The sequence below is a fragment of the Dermochelys coriacea genome, chromosome 16 (assembly GCF_009764565.3).
Source record: "Dermochelys coriacea isolate rDerCor1 chromosome 16, rDerCor1.pri.v4, whole genome shotgun sequence".
Taxonomy (NCBI): domain Eukaryota; kingdom Metazoa; phylum Chordata; order Testudines; family Dermochelyidae; genus Dermochelys; species Dermochelys coriacea.
Window position 1 is genome coordinate 20922728 of NC_050083.1, and position 23589 is coordinate 20946316.

Sequence of the window (23589 nt, forward strand, 5' to 3'; positions counted from 1 at the left end):
ATTAAATCTGTAACTGACATGTGTGACTAAGTGTCATGGTGGGGTTTGACTAGGTACCAGCAGGAAATTACTGTACAGATTTAAAATTCCCCTGAATCACAAAATGAAAACAGATACATTATAATCAAGAGGAAGCTGGGGGGCTTTGCACAGTTTTCAGGTTTGTTTTTAGGGCAAAGTAAATATTTCTGTTCTTTTTAGAACTATACCACCATTAGTCAATATTGCACAGCGGAATTATTTCCTGTAGAGTAAATCCCCAGTCTCAAGAACTCTAGTTCCCATTTCACCCAAAGCTTGTCCATGATTGCATTTTACAGATGTGGAAACTCCAGAACAGAGAGATGTAGTGACTTTCCCTCAGTCACAAAGGAAGATAGAGGCAAAGCCAGGAAAATACAAGTCCACTAACAACTAATGCCATGCTCTAGCCACTAGACACATAGGGCCTGATTTGCTGAGCACCTCCAGCTCTCCCTCTGTAGTTAATGAACACTGTGAAAAATCAGGCCAACACTGCCTCTGGAGGACTCAAGAACCGTTTGGAAAATTCAGGGTTTTATTACATATAGAACCTGAACAAATTAATTCATAATTGTACCCTTATGAATCACATTTTTCTCATGACAGCACTAACACAGAAGTACCTGTCCTGATACCAATGGTGACATTAGCAGAAACTGTTATTAAGTAATAATCTGAAAAAACAGAATCAATGTTCATGTTAGCTCAGAGAACAGAATGCAATTTTTTCCTGCCCTAAAAACCCACACAGGCTCTGATCTGCCAAGAACCTAGAGGAATATAATACTGTACAATTATAAGGCCATCTTCTAGACACTCTGCACATTTTTCTGTGGTGATCAGTGCCCTGGATTAGATATCCTTTAGTTCTTGTGCAGGAAAGTCTCCCATTGACTTCAGTGGGACTTTTGCTTGTGTACACAGCTGTAAGATTGTACTGTTTTCTTTTCTCTGTGGTACCTTGCATACATATTGTATCCCTAAATGCGTTACATCAGTAAAGATTAATACAAAACTCCTAAGAGAGGGAGGGAGATTCTAACAGGCCTAGGCATCAAAAAGTTATTTTCAGTTAAGATTTGAAATAAGATGAAAAGTCAACAAGCTCGAGAAATAAAAGAAGGGTGTTCCAGATAGTAGAAACCGCAGATAAGAAGATTCTTGCACCAACAGTGGCCAGAAAATACACAGGGGGCATTCAGGAGTGTTTAACTGAGTCAAGATGTTTTTGTAACCTACTACTAAGGAGGCCAGCTAGCAAAATTCTCAAATACCTCCAAGTCAATGCTTGCCTTTGCTGGATACCAGCTGCATTATTACCGGGTGGTTGGTCAAAGCCTCCATCGATTTCCCTCCCGCCAGGCTCTCATATAATAAACGCTCTACCTAAAGAAGAGGCGTACTTGTGGCACCTTAGAGACTAACAAATTTATTTGAGCATAAGCTTTCGTGAGCTACAGCTCACTTCATCGAATGCATCTGATGAAGTGAGCTGTAGCTCATGAAAGCTTATGCTCAAATAAATTTGTTAGTCTCTAAGGTGCCACAGGTACTCCTTTTCTTTTTGCGAATACAGACTAACACGGCTGCTACTCTGAAACCTAACAAATTTATTTGAGCATAAGCTTTCGTGAGCTACAGCTCACTTCATTGGATGTGTAACCGAAACCATTATTAGCTCCTATACATGCTATAAAGGTGGCTTTACAAGTTCTGCACAAGGCTTTTCCTTGATAGGGAATGGGGTGGATTATTTCAGCCAGTGGACCTGAAAACCCCACTGCTGACTTTAGTGCCAGGAGAAAGCCAGCTCTCCCTCTCCCTCTGTGCAATGACCTATCAAGACACGTGTTTCCAGGGGGGGCGACGGAGTGGAAGGCCAGAAGGGGAATGGGATCTCCAGACCTAGTGGCGCCTCCCAGATATCTCGGGCCCCCCAGCCCCCTAAACCCAAACCAGCTCAGGCCCAGGGCTGGGGCTGAGCGCTGGGGAAGCAGGATGACATCTCCACGTCTCTCTCTCGGGCACCAGCTGCACCCGGGAAGGGGGATGGGCTGTGGTGGGGGCTCAAAGGGATACCCGGTGTGGGTGATGGTGGGGGGGCTCACAGGGATCCCCGGTGTGGGTGATGGTGGGGGGGCTCACAGGGATCCCCGGTGTGGGTGGAGGGTTGGGGGGTGCTCACCCGTGGCCCAGCCCGGGGGGGGCTGAGGTTCCTGGCCCATGGGGGGGGCGGGGCGGGGTCCGTGGCCCGCGATGGGGGAGGTCGGGGGGGGTCTGGCCCGCGCTCGGCGGCGAGGCCCTGGGGTCCCTGGCCCGCGGGGGGGTCGAGGCGGTCCCGCTCGCCCAAGCCCAGCCTGGAGGGGGCGGGGATCGCGGCCCGGCCGGCACCTTACCTGAGCCCCAGGCTGCTGCCGGGAGCCCCGCCCGCTGCGCAGCTGCCCCGGGCCGGAGCCGGCTCTGAGCCGCCGCCTGCGCCGCTTCCCTGCCCCGGCAGCCTGGGGCCGAGGCCGGCTCTTTGCTCAACCACAAAGAGAAACCAGAGCCAGGGCCTGAAATCCCCGGGGGGCGCTGGGGGAGCTCACAGGGAGCCCGGGGGGGGCCGGGGAGCGTCCCGGTGTGGGGGCTGGGGGAGCTCACAGGGGGGGCGGGGGAGCTCACAGGGACCCGGGGGGGGAGTCCCGGGGGGGGCCGGGGAGCGTCCCGGTGTGGGGGCTGGGGAGCTCACAGGGACTCCGGGGGGGGAGGGGAGTCCCGGTGTGGGGGCTGGGGAGCTCACGGGGGGGGCGGGGGGGAGTCCCGGTGTGGGGGCTGGGGGAGCTCACAGGGACCCCGGGGGGGAGTCCCGGGGGGGGCCGGGGAGCGTCCCGGTGTGGGGGCTGGGGAGCTCACGGGGGGGCGGGGGGGAGTCCCGGTGTGGGGGCTGGGGGAGCTCACAGGGGGGAGTCCCGGTGTGGGGGCTGGGGGAGCTCACAGGGGGGGCTGGGGAGCTCACAGGGACTCCGGGGGGGGGGAGTCCCGGTGTGGGGGCTGGGGAGCTCACAGGGACCCCGGCGGGGGAGTCCCGGGGGGGGGGCCGGGGAGCGTCCCGGTGTGGGGGCTGGGGGAGCTCACAGGGACCCGGGGGGGGAGTCCCGGTGTGGGGGCTGGGGAGCTCACAGGGACTCCGGGGGGGGAGGGGAGTCCCGGTGTGGGGGCTGGGGGGCTCACGGGGAGCCCCGGTGTGGGGGCTGGGGAGTCACAGGGGTTCCCGGTATGGTGGTGGGGGAACTTACAGGGATCCCCAGTGGGGGCTGGGGGGGCTCACAGGGATCCTCTGTGTGAGTGATGCTGGGGGTGCTGACAGAGATCCCCAATGTGGGTGGAGGGTTTGGGGGCACTCACAAGGATCCCCAAGGTGGGTGGGGGGGTTGGGGTGCTCACAGGGGTCCCCAGTGTGTGGGGGGCTGGGGGAGTTCAGAGGGTTCCCCCGTGGGGAGGGGCCTGGGGAGCTCATAGGGGATCCGCAGTGTCTGTGTGGGGGCTGGAGGAGTGCATAGGGGATCTCCAATGTGTGTGGATGGCAGTGTGTGGAGGTGGGTGAACTTCACAGGCATCCCCAATGTGTGTGGATGGCTGGGGGTAGCTCATAGGGAATCTCCAGTGTGTCTGGGTGGCAGTGTGGGTGGGTGGATGAACCTCACCAGGATCCCTATGGGGGGACCTCACATAGATCTGCAGTATGTGGGGGGGCTCACAGGGATCCCCAGTGTTTGTGGGGGGGAGGTTGGGGGAGCGCCTGGGGAGTTCACAGGGGATCCACAGTGTCTGTGTGAGGGCTGGAGGAGCGCACAGGGGATCTCCAATGTGTGGATGGCAGTGTGTGAACTTCACAGGAATCCCCAATGTGTGTGGATGGCTGGGGAAGGTCACAGGGATCCCCAGTGTTTGTGGATGGCAGTGTAGGTGGGTGGGTGAACCTCAGGGATCTCCAGTGGGGGGGGGGTGAGGGCTCACATAGATCTGCAGTATGTGGGAGGCCTAGGGGAACTCACAGGGACCATCTCTGACCTGTGTTTGTCTAACTTATTCTTAAAATCCTCCACAACCTCCCTTGGAGCCTATTCCAGAACTTGACTGCCCTTATCGTTATAAGATAAAATACATTAGCTTACCCATCTCGTCTTTTTAATATCCTTGGACCAACAGGGCTCCAACACTACAAACAATTTCTAGATAGAACACTTTTCCTAATATCTAGCTTAAATCTTCCTTGCTGCATATTAAGCCCATTGCTTCTTGTCCTACCTCCGGCAGACATGGCACTTAATCACCAACCTCCTTATAACAGCCCTGAGCATATTTGGAGATTATCATGTCCTCCCCGGGTCATCTTTTCTCAAAACTAAACATGCCCAGTTTTTTTCCTTTACCATTTTTCCTCATAGATCAGGTTTTCTGAAGCTTTTATCATTTTTGTTCCTCTCCCCTGGACTCTCTCCAACTTGTCCCCATCTTTCCTAAAGTGCAGCACCCAGAATTGGACACTTTCCAGTACTTTCCAGCAGAAACCTCACCAGTGTTGAGTAGAGCAGAACAATTACCTACTGTCTTATGTATGACATGCCTTTGAATACACCTGAATGACACTAGCCTTTTTTGCAACTGCCTCATATTTTTGCCTCTATTTCTATTACTGCACTAGAATCCCCAGATTCTTTTCAGTGATTTCATTTAGACCACGTACCTAGGAAGGTTTCTTCATAAGAAGGGGGTTCTCTTCCCCCGCCCCCCGAGGACAAGATGAGAGAACAATCAAAGTGGGAATTGAGGACACTCCATACTTAGCAGGACTGGACCCTTACAGAGAAAGTTACAGGTGCAAATACTGCATCAGACCAGTGGTCATCTAGCCCAGTCCTGCCCAAAAGTACTTCTTTCATTCTGCTTGTATTTTCTTTACTGCTTTATAGAAAGGCTGAAACAAACATTTAGGTAAGATCTTGAACTTCCTGCCTCTCACCTTCCCCCCCCCATTATGTGATAAAACAGTTATATTAATGTGTTTTATGAAGAGCTCAGAAACATTCATCAGCTCCACTCACATGGCTGTTGTGTGACTCAGCTCTTCGGTTGCCTGCACAATATAGTAATGTTCTTTTTTCAAGTGTTCTATCACATCTGTGGTACAGGCAAGAGAAAACGTTCCCAAAAATCTTTCCATTAAACTCCCACCTCCCTGTCTTAAATAGACAATGTCAAGTAATATAGGAAAAAATAGTATGTGTCATCATTTGGGAGATATGTTCTCTAGATTTCAAAAGAGTAGTTTAGTTTAAAAATCAAACAGAGTTGAGAGAACTATATCTAAAAAGATAGCCACTTTTTATTATGACTTACAGTATTTATTCTCTCCCCAGAGCTGCATTAGTGGTGCTCATGCACTCACAATAAGATAATTTTTGCAAGCACCCACTACTGTGAGTATTGTACACTATAAGCACTGCTCCTGGTAGTGTTTGCACAACACAGCCTATAGAAACCATGATTGTTTTAAGAAAGATAGAGCAGGAAATGTTTGGATGAAATTGTTGGAAACAAATTTTATTTTCAGGCTTCTGAGAGGTCAGCTGAAAACAATAGGAAGTATTAAACACAAACTGAAAACCTGCTACAAAAGGGACAGGGTCTCTTTATGTAACATAATAGATGGGCAGCTGCTCAGTTTTCTTTACCATTTCAAACTTTATCTGTAACAGAAAACATTTTAGCTCGTTTTGTTTCGTGGCCCAAGACTGTTTTCAAATCACAGCTGTCAGCTAATCTACTCATGGAATTTAGAGATGAATAACTAGCATTTTGTGGTGGCTGGTATTTTCAGAGAGAAGGGTCAAATTCTTTTAGGAGTTCAAGCAGTTGTCCCAAGAGAGGTTTCTCATATTTATGTTCTCAGCCCTTTAATTTTGTTCATTAAAAATCTCCTCCTTGGACCAAATTCCTCTCTCAGTTACACCCATACAATCTTACTGGAGTCAATGGGGTTTCAGGAGTGTCACCAAGAGCAGAATTTGGTCCTTTGCTTTGTCAGAAAATTATTATCAGCTAAATAAAAACAAGAATGAGGAAAAGGGAATTGGTGTTACAAAGCTACGTAAATGTAAACATCATACAGTGTAGTCTTATGATTAGAGCAGCAGACTGGGGGTCAGAATTTCTGGATTCTAATCCAGCTGCTGCCAGAGCTTCCTTGTATGATGCCAGGCAAACCACTCAGATCTGTGCATGAAAGGTGCTACATACAAGCTAAGTATTAATATTAATTACTATTGTTGCACATGCAAATGGCTAATTATAGCAATGTGGGTATGCAATTACTTGATATGTGCATGCAGTCATGGTAATTGCTTGTGTAACCTTTTAAAAATCAGGCTTCTAATTTTAATAAGATATTTGATGGTGAAAATGTGAAAGTGGCAACATGATCTAAGTTTTGGTAAGGTTAATGTTTAAACAGATGGCCTTAAAAATAAGGGCCACTTAAGTGAATGGGAGTTTGGGTTGAGAAACAATTGCAGGATTGGCCCCAATACCATTCTGTCTATACTTCCCGCTTCAATGTGGTGCAAGCTTATTCATAGATGTTCTGTTTTCTGACTGCAAGATAGCGTTGCATACCATAGCACTGTCCTTTATGCTACCAAAAATTAAATATGGAAACACTGACACAACCAGAATTCGAGTGGAGTGAATGGCTAGTGGCACAGATCAGTCAATGTTTCCATTATAAATCTCTGTTTTCATAGTTTTAGAACTAGGACCATAAAATTCACATTGGGTTGAAATATGACGCAGAAATTCTCAGCCAGGGTATGAATTACTTTTTAAAGAAAATATGTCTGAGTGTGGCCATTTTTAAGTGGGAGTGCAAAGAAATAGAAGTTAATGGTTTCAGAGGGGAGGCTGTAATTCAGTAGGGTCAATTTCAGTTTCTGAATGAGAGAGAGACGAAAAAAAACTCAATGTGCTAACAATACTGTACGTCTCTGCTGTATGTTAAGTGAGCCTATTCCCTCTCTTTTGCCTTCACGATTCTGTAAAATATTACACCTTTATCTTAGAAGGCACTGAATTACACAAAGAAACTAAAGATAAGTTTTTGGTACTTTCCAAACTTGAGATATTTCCTCTGGTAAATTTCCCCCACATGAGATCAGTTAACCGAAAGAAAACAGGATGTGGCTCACAAAGAGATTAAGATTTGAAGCTTGGCTATATTATAGACCCATTACACTGATGTTGGCTTTGCAGGGGCAGTGTATTACTATATAGGGTGGCTTATCAATTTTATATCTAAGGGGAAAATGTAATGCAGTGATATATTTTGATTAAGGGTAAAATTTCTATTAGCACTTAAACTACTTAAGACTTTCAATGATCCATAGGTTCCTAAGTGTCTAAATTACTTTTGAAAATGGGATTTAGGCTTATAAGTCACTTTTAGGTGCTTTTGAAAATTTTACTTCAACATTTTCTGGGCTAAGAGTCCCAGTTTGAATAGAGACACAAAATGAATGGGATCTGGATGCCCATTCAGTGCATAGATAGTTTTAAATAAAATGGCTGAAGATGTAGGTATGCGGTGGGAGGGACCCTGAAAACTGTTAAAACTAGAAAAAAAAACCCTAAATTAATAAAACAAGGTCAGTCTCTCAATGAGACGCAATACTTCCAGTATAATGACAGGTTTCAGAGTAGCAGCCGTGTTAGTCTGTATTCGCAAAAAGAAAAGGAGTACTTGTGGCACCTTAGAGACTAACAAATTTATTAGAGCATAAGCTTTCGTGAGCTACAGCTCAAGTGAGCTCTAATAAATTTGTTAGTCTCTAAGGTGCCACAAGTACTCCTTTTCTTTTTGCGAATACTTCCAGTAGTTACAGCTGAGGACTCAAAGTCAAGATTCTTGACTGTATTTCCTGTTCTGCCACTGAGTTGTTCTTTAACTTTGAGTATATCACCTCTTTGACTAGCTTTACCCACTTATACAATAGGGGTACTAATAATTTTATACCTACTTTTCAGAAGTGTCATGGGGCTTAACTATAATGTTTGCATTGTGCTTTGTGATTTTCAAATTAAAAGTGCTCTATAAGAGTAAAGTATTATTGGATACCAATCCAGAGCAAAGTGACATCTTTGCCACCATCCCATGTCTGGTCTCAGATGCATTCTTTTAGGTTGCTTTTGTTGTCATACCTCTCACTGTACTTACTGCGGGTTTTACCTTTTGTATGTTACGTTACATTTACACACTGCGGACCTGGTCCCACTTTGATTGAAGTAGATGGAAAGATTTCCACTAACTTCAATGGAAGGTGGATTGTGCTCTGGCACAGACGTTGGGAATCAATATTTTTCCCTTGATCCACACTCTACCTCTGTTTTTTTCCAGTTTATATTTACTGTAACATACTACTATCCTCAGTTTACTAGTGAATAAATTAATTTAAGGAACAGCTGTTTGGGAACATCACTTTGGCACTTGTCAAAAAACGTAAGAAGTGTCCCATGCTGATCTTGTTTTAGTCATTCACTAAAGCAGTTTCCATGATACAAACCAAGGAGTCATCTTAGGCAAGAGAAGGTCCAAAGACTAAAATGTGCCTCCTTGTCATGATTTGCTCGTTAATTTTTTGCAAACTACGCTACTGCAGGACAAAAATTAACTGAGAAGAGTACCCAGCCTGCCTCTGGTTTTAAGCATCATGATTATTCAAGCCCTGTCTACTCTAAGGAAATCCACAACAATGTAACTGTATTGCTGTCACTACTTCAGTGCAAACATCTAATGTTGACATATCAAACTGGCATAAAGTTGGGCTTACCCAGTGCAGTATACTTTGGCCTCTCACTAGATTACGCCATGCTTTACACTGGTACAGCCCATCTACATTAGGGATTTTTGCTGCTGAAACTAAAGACTCTAACAAGAAACTGCAGAACTGGAATTAATTTGCAAACTGAACACCATCAAATTAGGCCTGAATAAAGACTGCAAGTGGATGGGTCACTACAAAAACTAATATCCTCCTGCTGATACTCACACCTTTTTGTTAACTGTTTGAAATGGGCCATCTTGATTACACTGGCCTCATTAGCACTACAAACGTGATTTCCACCCCTTCTTCTCAACAGTTGAGAATAGCCAACTTCCACCTTAATTGAATTGGCTCATTAGCACTGACCCCCCACTTGGTACGGCAATCCCATCTTTTGATATGCTGTGTATTTATATCTCTCTACTGTATTTTCCATTCCATGCATCTGATGGTGGGTTTTAGCCCACAAAAGCTTATGTCCAAAGAAATTTGTTAGTCTCTAAGATGCCACAAGGACTCCTCATTATATTACTGTTGTTACGTTAACTACATTAATGTGTTTACACCAGTGTGGATTTCCTTAATGTAGACAGGGCCTGATCCAGACTGGAAAATTCTTACCTGCTCATTTTGTCTCTAATTGCTTTGGAGGAAACACTGGGGATGTGGCTAGGCCTACCTGGCAGGCTGTCAAAGAGTTTTTCCAGAGGTAACACTTGGAAAAACGAGCTAAAATTTAACATCTTCTCACTGTGAAACAGATGGCAAAATATGAATGTTCCATCTCTATATACAACAATTCACTGTTTGCTATGGAACCCTGCATTAATATAGGTTTCAGAGTAGCAGCTGTGTTAGTCTGTATTCGCAAAAAGAAAAGGAGTACTTGTGGCACCTTAGAGACTAACAAATTTATTTGAGGATAAGCTTTCGTGAGCAAAGTGAGCTGTAGCTCACGAGAGCTTATGCTCAAATAAATTTGTTAAGTCTCTAAGGTGCCACAAGTACTCCTTTTCTTTTTGCATTAATATAGGTAAACTTAGTGCCTTTGGTGGGAAAGATTAGCGGAAACATTTACAGGAGAAAGGAAATGAGCAGATAAGACATTCCCATTCTTACATAAGGTCTCCATTAATCCTTACTGAAGGGAAGCAACAAAAAACAAATGGGGTAGAGGGTGAAGGCGGTAGTAAACCCAGTGGGACCCTTTATGTTTAGCTGACTGGAGCATCCTTGTCCTCAAGGAGGCATCAGTGGATGCTTAAAAGATGAGCTTGTAATCCTTGATGGAAATAGGAAGAGAAAACTATGTTGCAGCCTTGTATCTCTCTTCCACTGGAGTAGCTTTAATGTAATTGGGATTGGTTTTTCTGAGGTTACAGCTATGCAACAGTGTATCCAGCTCTCAATAGAAGGTTTAAAATGATACTATGAGAGAAAAAATGCGTAAGCTCACTTAAAATGCATGTAAATTGTTTTAAGCTGTATAAGACCCCTGCAGTCATCCAAAGCATGCCAAATTATTTCTTGAGGGAGTTTCTTTTATAAACTCTTATGTATTGTTTAATTTTTAACTAAAGCTCAATAAAAACACCTGAAGTTAAAGTGAATCCACCTGATTCTACTGTCTGCTCGGCAGGGCTGTTTTTACCACACAAGGAGAACAGGATATTGCCCAGGGCAGCAAAGTGTCTAATGACTGTTTATGTGAGTGACAGAGTGCAGACCATCAGGAATATACACATTGTCCAGTTAGCCCATGGTAGCAACTCCTGTAGGATCACAGCACTGGCATCTCAGTTCATCAGTAAATAACTCAGCTCACTACAGATTCTCAGTCTGGCTATCTGCAGACCACCCACTGCGTGCAAAGTACTAACTGATGCACTAATCACACAAATTGATTTCCTTGCTCTTTTCTTTTCTCAGCTGAAGCAAATAAGCAAGACTAAGGGCTATCTACACTGGCAACGCTAAAGAGCTGCCGCAGCAGCGCTTTAACATGGCTCGTGTGGTCGCAGCGCAGCGCTGGGAGACAGCTCTCCCAGCGCTCTGAAAAACCCACATCCACGAGGGGTGTAGCTACTAGGGCTGGGAGCGCGGCTCACAGTGCTGGTGCACTGTCTACACTGGCATTTTATAGCACTGAAACTTGCTGTGATCAGGGGGGTATTTTTTCACACCCCGAGTGAGAAAGTTGCAGCGCTGTAAATTGCCAGTGTGGACAAGCCCAAACTCACCGCTCCTTGCTTTCTTCAATCAAACACCAACTTCTGGAAGACGCCACACCCAGATGCTTTGATTCCAATGTTGTAGGATCACTCACACTCTGGTAACTATATATTGTTCTGTGAATAATGGTGACTTATGAATAGGGCCAAGATTTTCAAACATGACTGCTAACTTGGGGTGCCGAATGTGAGATGCCTTACTGTGGCCTGATTTTCAGGAGGCAGGTGCTCAACACTTTCTGAAAATTCAGCTCCTTTAAAGAGTGTCAAGCTGGGCTCCCAAACCTGAGACACTGACAATCACTAGTCGCTTTTAAAAATGTTGGACTAGATCTTTATAATTACTATTATTTATAGATCACCTATACGTTTGTGTGGCACTTTCCAAAACACACAGAAAGACAAGGGTCCATTCCTCTGCAGTTTATAATCCAACTCAAATTTCAGTAGCACGTCTACAGTGCTTTCCATAGAAGGATCTCCAAGTGCTTTACAAACATGACAGAAATAAGCTCCACAACACCCTTCGCAATTACTGTTGTTATCATCCCTATTTTACCGATGAGGAAACAGAGGCACAGAGAAGTTAAGTGCATTGCTCAAGGTTGCACCGCAGGACCCTTGCACAACTAGGAACAGAATCTATGTTTTTTTTCCCTCCCAGTCTACATGATCATGCTTCTTCCCACACACAGGCACAGAGACGTGACTGATGTGAGGAAATCAAAGTCATGAATATTCACAGAGTAAGAGGACTTGAAGGAGGAATTTGAAGGAGAAAGTAGGGTGCTTAGTGCTTGCAAAAGAGGAAACTTTTTCAAGCATGGAGTGGCATGGAGAGTAAAAGGGAAAGTGGGAGAAGGTGGGTATGGAACAAGGCAAATCTGCATCTTGTCTATGTGCAAGCTAACTGTCTCCATGTCTAGATTCTTGAACAAAGTCATCTTGTGAGGTCAAGTAACTCAGCATCTTTGTCAATGACAGGCTCGAAAAATACATCATTGTACACTAGTTCCCAGAAGCATCCTCGAAACGCAGCCAAGGAAACAGACCTTGAAACTCCATATGGAACATCTGCATCTCGAACTGGACGGGACACAAAGTATTTGGGAAACAAATGCTTCTGTCTGTTCCAGTTCGGGATCAATGGGTCTTCCTGGAAGAAACAGAAACACAGACATGTTGCACAGTCTAATGCAGCAATATTTTATCTGTTTAATTAAAAGTGTACCTAACTCTTTCCACTATAATTAACTTTTGCTTCATAGACTAGGATTGGAATGTATCCCTTGTGAACAAGCTAATGGGAAGGAGTGCCCTCTACTGGGGCTGTCTCTTTAGGGAGCTGTTCAGTTCAGAACTACAGGTTTCAGAGTAGCAGCCGTGTTAGTCTGTATTCGCAAAAAGAAAAGGAGTACTTGTGGCACCTTAGAGACTAACAAATTTATCGATGAAGTGAGCTGTAGCTCACGAAAGCTTATGCTCTAATAAATTTGTTAGTCTCTAAGGTGCCACAAGTACTCCTTTTCTTTTTAGTTCAGAACTAGTGACCAAAGAAGGAGAAATAACAAGCCGCATGTACCAGGTATGAACAGAGTTGTATGAAACTTACTGGTTTTGGGTCATGGGGATTTGGTTTCAATCCATGTTGGGTCAGACACCCTGCCCTAAATTCAACCTAGTGTAAATCTATTTTCTCCAACTGAGTTTCATGAGGGATGAATTTGACCTCCCGAGTTTCACTTTGAATTTTGGATGCTAACCCCAGACTCAAAGTGAAAGTTGATTCTGCCAAGTTTCTCCTAGTGTCATGTGGAAACTGTGCCAAATGGTGAATTTCACTCAGCTTTGATTGGAAACCACAAATGGCACCAAGGTTACTCAACTGATTCACAAAGAGACTGGCTCAAGTTATTTTTGCATAATCACAAGATGGGCAAGTTTCATACAGTTTGGGGTTTTCTTATGAAAATGTTGCAGAGCTCTAAATGAAAGAGGGTGCTCCCTATGATAAAAGGAGCTATGTCTTATCCCTTCCCTGCAGCCACCATCTCCTGAGAGATCCATTCCAGGGGTCAATGTTTCTGATACAAGAAAATCCCAAAAGCTTTGTTATGAAAAACATAATCTTTACAAGAGGCCACAGGTTCTGGCCCCTCAGAAGGAACCATTCCAAGACGGTAGCTGCCAGCACCTCCTCTCAGATGTCTTTATATGTTCCACAACTGCTAAGAATAACCCCTCCTGCCCGCAGTGGAATAAGGCACAGGAAGGTTAAAGACCAGCATCAGTAGCCCACAAAAGCTTATGTTCAAATAAATTTGTTACTCTAAGGTGCCACAAGTACTCCTGTTCTTTTTAATGGATAATATAATATTTTACATAGTGGTTTCATCACAAAGTGGTAACATTCCCCCCTGTGCAGAGAGTCAGCACAAGACCTAAGTGCTACTTTAGACCACAGCACTGAGCTGAATTTCAGCCAAAGGAGTTGAAAGAACTTCACAAATTGCACCAGTGAAACACAGCCAGCTCTGCAGCAGACAGCAGTAACCCACATACAGCTCCCTACAAAACAGTGGAGAACCAGAATACTGGAGCAAACTTCTGTTCTACAGAAAGAACCATGAATGTTCACACAGACCAGACTATGCTTCTGTAGTCTTACCTGAAGGACCTATTCTCACACACATACACCGGAGAGCCTGAAACATAATCACTAAGATTAGTCATGCAGCTAGAACAAACAGTGTCTAATATTCTGTTCCTGCTTCTTATCTCTGCATGAACAGGCTGGAAGTGTTATAAAGGTAGCATGCACAGAACCACCAGTGGGATCACCTAGGATTGTTCTCTAGCAACCACTCTTATTTCACTGTAAAATACAACACTAATTTTACCAAAAGGGAGAAGAATAAAAAATTAAAAAGAGGGAGGTGAGTAGGTGATTCATTATTTATTGCAGGGACTTGGGCAGCAGAAAAGTTATATAGTCACAGAACTATTGGAATTTGCCCAACTATCTGAACCCTATTTCTTTCACAAGTCATCAAATCCTCTTTACTGGGATAGCCTCTGAATCACATGATACTTTATGCTACTGTATGACCATGCAAGAAATTGAGCTATTCTGGAAGAAACCCAGAACAGCATGTTTGGTGAAGTCTTGCACATGCAGTTGTACAATGTCAGGCAAAGAAATAAGAGCTTTGGGAAGTGGACATATTTTCCTGAAGTAATGCCCATTATGGATTTTGGCTTTTGCAGCCACAGACTCGTGAGGAGACAGGTAAGGAAGAGGGGCTGCAGCACTCAAGTGATTGTGTCTTGGGCTCTGTGGCTATATATAACAAAGACAGGCAAAATTCCACAGGGAACACTTGAGGCTCCTGTGTTTAAAGAAGTAGCATGTGCTGCCTCCAGTTAACTGCTGCCTAACTCCAGCTGGTATAAGAAAGGAGAGGGGCTTTATCCCCTTTATTTATTTATGACGTGATTGGAATAACAGAGACTTGGTGGGATAACTCACATGACTGGAGTACAGTCATGGATGGTTATAAACTGTTCAGGAAGGACAGGCAGGGCAGAAAAGGTGGGGGAGTAGCACTGTATGTAAGGGAGCAGTATGACTGCTCAGAGCTCCGGTACGAAACTGTGGAAAAACCTGAGTGTCTCTGGATTAAGTTTAGAAGTGTGTGCAACAAGAGTGATGTCATGGTGGGAGTCTGCTATAGACCACCGGACCAGGGGGATGAGGTGGATGAGGCTTTCTTCCGGCAACTCACGGAAGCTACTAGATCGCATGCCCTGATTCTCATGGGTGACTTTAATTTTCCTGATATCTGCTGGGAGAGCAATACAGCGGTGCATAGACAATCCAGGAAGTTTTTGGAAAGCGTAGGGGACAATTTCCTGGTGCAAGTGCTAGGGGAGCCAACTAGGGGGAGCGCTTTTCTTGACCTGCTGCTCACAAACCGGGTAGAATTAGTGGGGGAAGCAAAAGTGGATGGGAATCTGGGAGGCAGTGACCATGAGTTGGTTGAGTTCAGGATCCTGACGCAGGGAAGAAAGGTAAGCAGCAGGATACGGACCCTGGACTTCAGGAAAGCAGACTTTGACTCCCTCAGGGAACAGATGGCCAGGATCCCCTGGGGGACTAACATGAAAGGGAAGGGAGTCCAGGAGAGCTGGCTGTATTTCAAGGAATCCCTGTTGAGGTTACAGGGACAAACCATCCCGATGAGTCGAAAGAATAGTAAATATGGCAGGCGACCAGCTTGGCTTAATGGTGAAATCCTAGCGGATCTTAAACATAAAAAAGAAGCTTACAAGAAGTGGAAGGTTGGACATATGACCAGGGAAGAGTATAAAAATATTGCTCGGGCATGTAGGAAAGATATCAGGAGGGCCAAATCGCACCTGGAGCTGCAGCTAGCAAGAGATGTCAAGAGTAACAAGAAGGGTTTCTTCAGGTATGTTGGCAACAAGAAGAAAGCCAAGGAAAGTGTGGGCCCCTTACTGAATGAGGGAGGCAAGCTAGTGACAGAGGATGTGGAAAAAGCTAATGTACTCAATGCTTTTTTTGCCTCTGTTTTCACTAACAAGGTCAGCTCCCAGACTGCTGTGCTGGGCAACACAAAACGGGGAAGAGATGGCCAGCCCTCTGTAGAGATAGAGGTGGTTAGGGACTATTTAGAAAAGCTGGACGTGCACAAGTCCATGGGGCCGGACGAATTGCATCCGAGAGTGCTGAAGGAATTGGCGGCTGTGATTGCAGAGCCCTTGGCCATTATCTTTGAAAACTCGTGGCGAACGGGGGAAGTCCCGGATGACTGGAAAAAGGCTAATGTAGTGCCCATCTTTAAAAAAGGGAAGAAGGAGGATCCTGGGAACTACAGGCCGGTCAGCCTCACCTCAGTCCCTGGAAAAATCATGGAGCAGGTCCTCAAAGAATCAATCCTGAAGCACTTAGAGGAGAGGAAAGTGATCAGGAACAGTCAGCATGGATTCACCAAGGGAAGGTCATGCCTGACTAATCTAATCGCCTTTTATGATGAGATTACTGGTTCTGTGGATGAAGGGAAAGCAGTGGATGTATTGTTTCTTGACTTTAGCAAAGCTTTTGACACGGTCTCCCACAGCATTCTTGTCAGCAAGTTAAGGAAGTATGGGCTGGATGAATGCACTATAAGGTGGGTAGAAAGCTGGCTAGATTGTCGGGCTCAACGGGTAGTGATCAATGGCTCCATGTCTAGTTGGCAGCCGGTGTCAAGTGGAGTGCCCCAGGGGTCGGTCCTGGGGCCCGTTTTGTTCAATATCTTCATAAATGATCTGGAGGATGGTGTGGATTGCACTCTCAGCAAATTTGCGGATGATACTAAACTGGGAGGAGTGGTAGATACGCTGGAGGGGAGGGATAGGATACAGAAGGACCTAGACAAATTGGAGGATTGGGCCAAAAGAAATCTAATGAGGTTCAATAAGGATAAATGCAGGGTCCTGCACTTAGGATGGAAGAATCCAATGCACCGCTACAGACTAGGGACCGAATGGCTCGGCAGCAGTTCTGCGGAAAAGGACCTAGGGGTGACAGTGGACGAGAAGCTGGATATGAGTCAGCAGTGTGCCCTTGTTGCCAAGAAGGCCAATGGCATTTTGGGATGTATAAGTAGGGGCATAGCGAGCAGATCGAGGGACGTGATCGTTCCCCTCTATTCGGCACTGGTGAGGCCTCATCTGGAGTACTGTGTCCAGTTTTGGGCCCCACACTACAGGAAGGATGTGGATAAATTGGAAAGAGTACAGCGAAGGGCAACAAAAATGATTAGGGGTCTAGAGCACATGACTTATGAGGAGAGGCTGAGGGAGCTGGGATTGTTTAGTCTGCAGAAGAGAAGAATGAGGGGGGATTTGATAGCTGCTTTCAACTACCTGAAAGGGGGTTTCAAAGAGGATGGCTCTAGACTGTTCTCAATGGTAGCAGATGACAGAACGAGGAGTAATGGTCTCAAGTTGCAATGGGGGAGGTTTAGATTGGATATTAGGAAAAACTTTTTCACTAAGAGGGTGGTGAAACACTGGAATGCGTTACCTAGGGAGGTGGTAGAATCTCCTTCCTTAGAGGTTTTTAAGGTCAGGCTTGACAAAGCCCTGGCTGGGATGATTTAACTGGGACTTGGTCCTGCTTTGAGCAAGGGGTTGGACTAGATGACCTTCTGGGGTCCCTTCCAACCCTGATATTCTATGATTCTATGATCCACACCCTTCTCCTGGTTGGTCATTTCCCTAAGGGCCAGTTGTACAACTAGGCTCCTTGCTCAGCCCCAAGCAGTGTGCTAGGGCTGGAGTCATCCCTGAGGTGGTGCAAAAACTAGTAGGAGTGTTACAGTGGGAAACGTTGAGAACAAGTGCAGCCTAGGCAGTAAGATGCCCAGAGCTTGGATTACCAATGTAGCTTTGTGGAGTTGAACCTCTGACCCATAACAGCATTGTCCCAGTTACAGATGTTTTAGAATGGTCAGTATTAAGTGTGCCGTGGAGTTTCCAGTCATTGCAATTTATTGATTGGCTACAGGAGTCTTTTGGCCAGCAGACGACAAACATTACTAATCTCGCTCTTATATTTACACTGGCGCAAGGCCAAGGTCTTCAGAGATTGTAATGATAAAGGGGGTTCATGTAGTGGGGGAGGATAGTGTAGTCAGCTGATAAATACCAAGGTGATAAATGATTATAAATACCACAGATGGATAGTTAGTAGGACACAGCTATGAACAGCTAGACAGACACTTTGTCACCAGTACAGTCACAAGAGAAAGGAGGCAACCTCTAGGAATGGGAGGCAGAAGTGACATACAAAGGTGAGATCAGAAACAACTGGAAGCAGTAGGTTATGGCTGTACTTTATCTGATTCCAAACTCAGAAAGCAAGCTGACCGCGCTTACCCTGAAGAGCTGCCTCAATCACACATATATACAAAAGAATCATGGTCCATCGTCCTGGTTTTGCATTGACCCAATAGCCTGGAGAAATAGACACCAATGAAAAGGTGGCCATTTCTCTTAATTAGGGTGACCAGACATCCCGTTTTTAAAGGGAGAGTCCTGTATTTAAGCCCTCCTGCAGGTGTCCCGACCTTTTCTTAAAAATGGGCAAACTGTCTCGTATTTTCTGTCTCCCTCCTCCCCCATCACTACTGGTGGGTCCTGCTGCTGACTGGATCCCTGCTTGCCAGCCACCCGCGATGAGTCCAGTTGTCAATAATGAGGACTGGTGTGCAAGGGTGGTGGTGGGGTGAAGCTGCAGCACGCGGAGCTGGCCGCTTCTCGTGCTGGTCCCTCAGCACAGGCTCCACTGCATGCTGGCTCTTGGCCAGCATGCCCCCCCCCCCCCCCCGCATCCCATTTCCTGCCGGCACTGGATGGTGCTGCAAGCTGCGGTGGCTGGTGAGTGTGGTCAGGTGCCAGGCAGTGACTGGTTACGTGTTGCCTCTGCTGCCCATCCATCAGCCCTTTACGTGCTCCCCTCCTCTCCCTGCTTTGCCCCTTCACCTCCGCCCCATTCCCACTACTCCTCCATATCCCCCCAGCGGGGCGCGTCCCACTCCCAGCTCTGTGTGGAGAATCAGCCCCTGGTCAGAACGCTCAACTCACCAACAGCCTGGCCGGGCAAGCTCCTTCCTTCCACCACTGCCTCTGGCTGGGCCGGCACCCTGGGAAAGCCCAAGACCCTCCAGTCCAGGGTGCTGGCCAGGAGGAGCCAAGCTCTGCATGTGCCAAAGCCCCGCACAGCGCTGGCTCTCTGCCCCTCAGCTAAGCTCTGGAGTGGCAGGGGGAGGGGGGGGAAGTGATTTCCAGTCTGTTCACACCCTGACCTTGCAGGCTCCACAGCAGCCCCCTGGGTAGGGGCTTAGCACCTTCTTCATCCGCCCCTGCAGTCAGATTCCCTTGGCCCTGGTGCAAAATGCATCCTTAGGACTTAACCCATTCCTGCCTACGCTGTAGTTGGGGGACAGGTGGCAGCAGGGTTATGTTGGTGGCCAGCAGCAGCCTGGAGGTGTTAGCTGCCTTTTGACACTGTGCAGGCAGGAAGGGACAAGCTGTTTCCAGTCACAGGGAGCACGGTGGGTGGGAAGACATGAGTTCTGCAAAGACTCGGGCTAGGTCATCCCTTCCTCCCCCCTGTGGCTGGAAGCATCTCCCATCCCTTCCCTCCTGCACAGTGCTGAAAGGCTGCTACTGGCCACATTCTGTTATCAACCCTAGCAGAAATCTGGGGAGGGGGAACATATGACCCTGCATGGCCCCCCAACGTGTTGCCTTGGGAAGACGTGGCAGCATGTACCAGGAGAGGCGGGTCCATCCCTGGGGCTCAGCCAGGCATGGGGGCAGAGAGCATCAGGCAGGGTGGGGCGGGGCGGTCAGTCACCCCCTGTGCGAGAGAGATGTATGGAAGTGTGTATGTCACCTCTCCCCGTGTGAACCCTAAAGCCTTAAAGATAAGAAGGTAAATAAAAAGAATACAGCTATGCAGTATTTCTTTTTAACAGGCTCAGTCAACTTGATGTTAATTTGAACATTCGTACTGCATAGTTCTGATTGATTGCCATTGAAGTCGTTTGAAGGAGTACTTTACTGGATGTCCCATATTCAAAATAGGAAAATATGGTCACCCTACTCTTAATTCCAGATGGTCTTAGATTCCTTTTGATTCATCAGAACAAAATAAAAATGATATGGTAGCTTAGACTTGAACCCTACTGTCTCAGACAAGCAATTTTAACCTTTAACTGGCACTTGGTCATGACATATATTTCAAGATCAGTCAAGAAGGAATGACAATAGTTATGTAAAGATACGCTAGTTTAAGAAGTAGTGGGGACTGTTAAATTGCAAATCAGATTGCATACTTTTCTTTTGTTATTGCAGGAGATTCTGTAATTCAAAAAAAGTACTGTGCTAATCCTAATTTGATCTGTGGAGGAGCCAGAAAGAGGTTAAATATACGAATGCTTTCTGCAGTGCTGCATGAGCAAAGGCTGAAAGAGTGGGAGGAAGTTTGGCTTCTCGTCCCTGATTTGTCACAGTAGCTAGACCCAGCAGAGTAACACTCATGAATATACCATGGAGTTTCATATGTGTCTGTGCACAAGTTGATGGACTTTGGTGTGGTCAATTGTATATTAACTCGGGTTCAACTAGATGAACTTGTTGCATGTGCCAGTATGAAAACCTCTCAGAATGAATTATCTGTTTAATAAGTCATTAAAAGAGAAATGTTGAAGTTCTTTAAAAAAAAAAAGATATAAAAATGAGGACTTAGAGGCTTATGTTGTATTAACCCTTAGAGATATTACCTCAGTGATTCAGCAAATTCAAGCCTAACATATCTGCCAAGAAAGTTCAGTGTGAACCAGTTTAGAAAGGTCTAAATAGACAAATGGAAAAAGTTTTCACTCTTAAGCTATCTTGGAAATATATAAAATGAGGATTTTAAAACAAATGGCCCAAATTCTACTCTTTCTTACAACCTCATTATCTTCAATGGGACCCTTTGTTTACAGAGATCAGTGCACATCACCATACGCACCTTTTTTTTAATTTTAGAAACCAATTTGACTTTAATGTATTGATATAGTGGGGCATGATTTTTAGAAAAATCCTGCTTATACAGCATCCTAGTAATCCTGCCAAGTTTGATGGAATCAAGTCCAGTCATTTGCTTTCTAGCAGAGGCGAGAAGAAATTCTGACTAATTTATACAGCTTTCCGGGCACAGTGCACTACATGTAATATGTAGGCAGACTGGCAATCATGAATGCGGAGGTTGGCACTTGGGCAGGGTACAAAACTGTCACATTCAAATGCCTGTTTCTTTGGAACCACTACAGCTGGGATTCAGATCTGAAACATCTGGAGTCTTCCGGTGGCACCTTAAAGACTAACAGATTTATTAGGGCATAAGCTTTTGTGGGTAAAAAACCCACTTCTTCAAGTTTTTTACCCACAAAAGCTTATGCTCAAATAAATCTATTAGTCTTTAAGGTGCCACTGGACTCCTCGTTGTTTTTGTGGATACAGACTAACACAGCTACCCCCCTGATATCTGGAGACTTGCACACCCTGTATATAAAACAACCAAGGAACATATAAATACTTTATAAAAAGAAAAGGAGTACTTGTGGCACCTTAGAGACTAACAAATTTATTAGAGCATAAGCTTTCGTGAGCTACAGCTCACTTCATCGGATGCATTTGGTGGAAAAAACAGAGGAGAGATTTATATACACACACACAGAGAACATGAAACAATGGGTTTATCATACACACTGTAAGGAGAGTGATCACTTAAGATAAGCCATCACCAACAGCAGGGGGGGGAAGGAGGAAAACCTTTCATGGTGACAAGCAGGTAGGCTAATCTACCAATGTGATATATGCCATCATGTGCCAGCAATGCCCCTCTGCCATGTACATTGGCCAAACTGGACAGTCTCTACGTAAAAGAATGAATGGACACAAATCAGACGTCAAGAATTATAACATTCAAAAACCAGTTGGAGAACACTTCAATCTCTCTGGTCACTCGATCACAGACCTAAGAGTGGCTATACTTCAACAAAAAAGCTTCAAAAACAGACTCCAACGAGAGACTGCTGAATTGGAATTAATTTGCAAACTGGATACAATTAACTTAGGCTTGAATAGAGACTGGGAATGGATGAGTCATTACACAAAGTAAAACTATTTCCCCATGAAAAGAGAAAAGGAGTACCTGTGGCACCTTAGAGACTAACAAATTTATTAGAGCATAAGCTTTCGTGAGCTACAGCTCACTTCATCGGATGCATTCCCCATGGTATTTCTCCCTCCCACCCCACCCCCCACTGCTCCTCTGATATTCTTGTTAACTGCTGGAATTAGCCTACCTTGCTAGTCACCATGAAAGGTTTTCCTCCTTTCCCCCCCCTGCTGCTGGTGATGGCTTATCTTAAGTGATCACTCCCCTTACAGTGTGTATGATAAACCCATTGTTTCATGTTCTCTGTGTGTGTGTATATAAATCTCTCCTCTGTTTTTTCTACCAAATGCATCCGATGAAGTGAGCTGCAGCTCACGAAAGCTTATGCTCTAATAAATTTGTTAGTCTCTAAGGTGCCACAAGTACTCCTTTTCTTTGTGTGGAGAATGTTGTAGTGCCGGTGCCCATGGTATACCTGTTCTATGGATAAACAGAGGACTTTGTTCTCCAGGGCTACCGTTCCACTTCCTTTCCATGGATGCTAAACTGTCACTAATATATATTTTTAATGCTTTGCTTGGTTGTTGCAAACAGTTCCAAATCATGCCTGGTCTGTACACTGCATTAGCTGTGCTCTAAGGCAGAGTGGGCCCAATCAATCTCTAGAATAATTTACGGTAATTATCAGGCTTGAATTTTCCCCTCAATGGTGGTAGGCAAAGGGCCGAATTCCCTTCTCACTAGTGCTAGTGCAACCCAGTTGATTCGCCAATAAAAATGAGAGGAGAATGTGGCCCAAAGTATGAATTTATATGAGTTTTTAGTTTTCATTGACTAGCTGCCCAAATGCAATGACATTTCCAAGAGTTTTACTTTTAAAATTGCTTTTTTTTTTCCTCTCAGAAACATCCTTGATCCAGAGTGTTTACTGTGTGGAGAGAAAATAGTCACTGATGATGCAATTTTTAACTTCGGCTGTGTGAGTAATTTTGCTTATTAATCCCCAAAGCGTTTTTAAGAAACATAAGAAGAAAACTCTATTTCTCAATAATACCAGGATATAAACTCTAATGGCAGAGAGAATTGCAATAAAATATTTGATGGAATTGTCTAAACAGTCTGCCTTTGAACACTCCTTTTCTATTTCTGCAGTGTTTAATGTGTTGCTGTGTGAATGTAGCTGGGTATTAGAGACTTGTTTCTCTCATATGGGTGATGATGACTATGCTCAGACACCTTACTCTTCTTCCTTCTTCTCACGTCTGATTTTAAAGCCTCAGAAAAACTGACTCAGCCATCCCTTCTAACATGGCAACATAGAAAATGTGTATAAAGCATATTGAAATTAATATGTGAAAAGCACCACATGCTGTATTCAAATAACATTATGACTGTGTGGTGCACACAGCTAAAATATCCGTAAACTACAGGTTCTGGCCTTAATACGCATTGTAGGTAAGCTCTGCAGGGGACTAAGATCATGGGCCAAATTCAGCCCTGGTTGATGTAAGTGCAACTCCCATTGTGTTTGTGTAATGTGCTAAGCAAGTATATGTTAAATATAGCTGTCATCTCCTGGAAACAGATAATGTTGAACATTTCAATCAGTACACTAATTCACCTTTTCTCCTCAAATTTGTGGCAGAGATGCATGAATAAGCCAAATTATCAGTATTAGGAATTATGCATGTAAATGTCTGGTACACTGAAAGAACAGCTTATGTGGACTCAGTATGAT

The 23589-nt window shown here is 45.2% G+C and overlaps 1 protein-coding gene across 5 annotated transcripts in view; it reads right to left on the reverse strand.

Moving 5' to 3' along the window:
* The window catches only part of TRAF1 (TNF receptor associated factor 1), a 64837-nt gene that overhangs the window by 31383 nt on the left and 9865 nt on the right, over positions 1-23589 (reverse strand). For 2 of the 5 annotated variants that reach the window (XM_043498760.1, XM_043498759.1), the window contains exon 1: positions 2421-2514. Coding sequence is in view for 1 of the 5 variants with exons in the window: in XM_043498756.1 (XP_043354691.1) it covers positions 12163-12266 (104 nt within the window). In the remaining 4 variants the exon portion in view is untranslated. Of the gene's footprint in view, positions 1-2420; positions 2552-12162; positions 12267-23589 lie in introns of those variants that run through there. The other 3 variants (XM_043498756.1, XM_038374221.2, XM_043498757.1) reach the window with 3 other exon arrangements.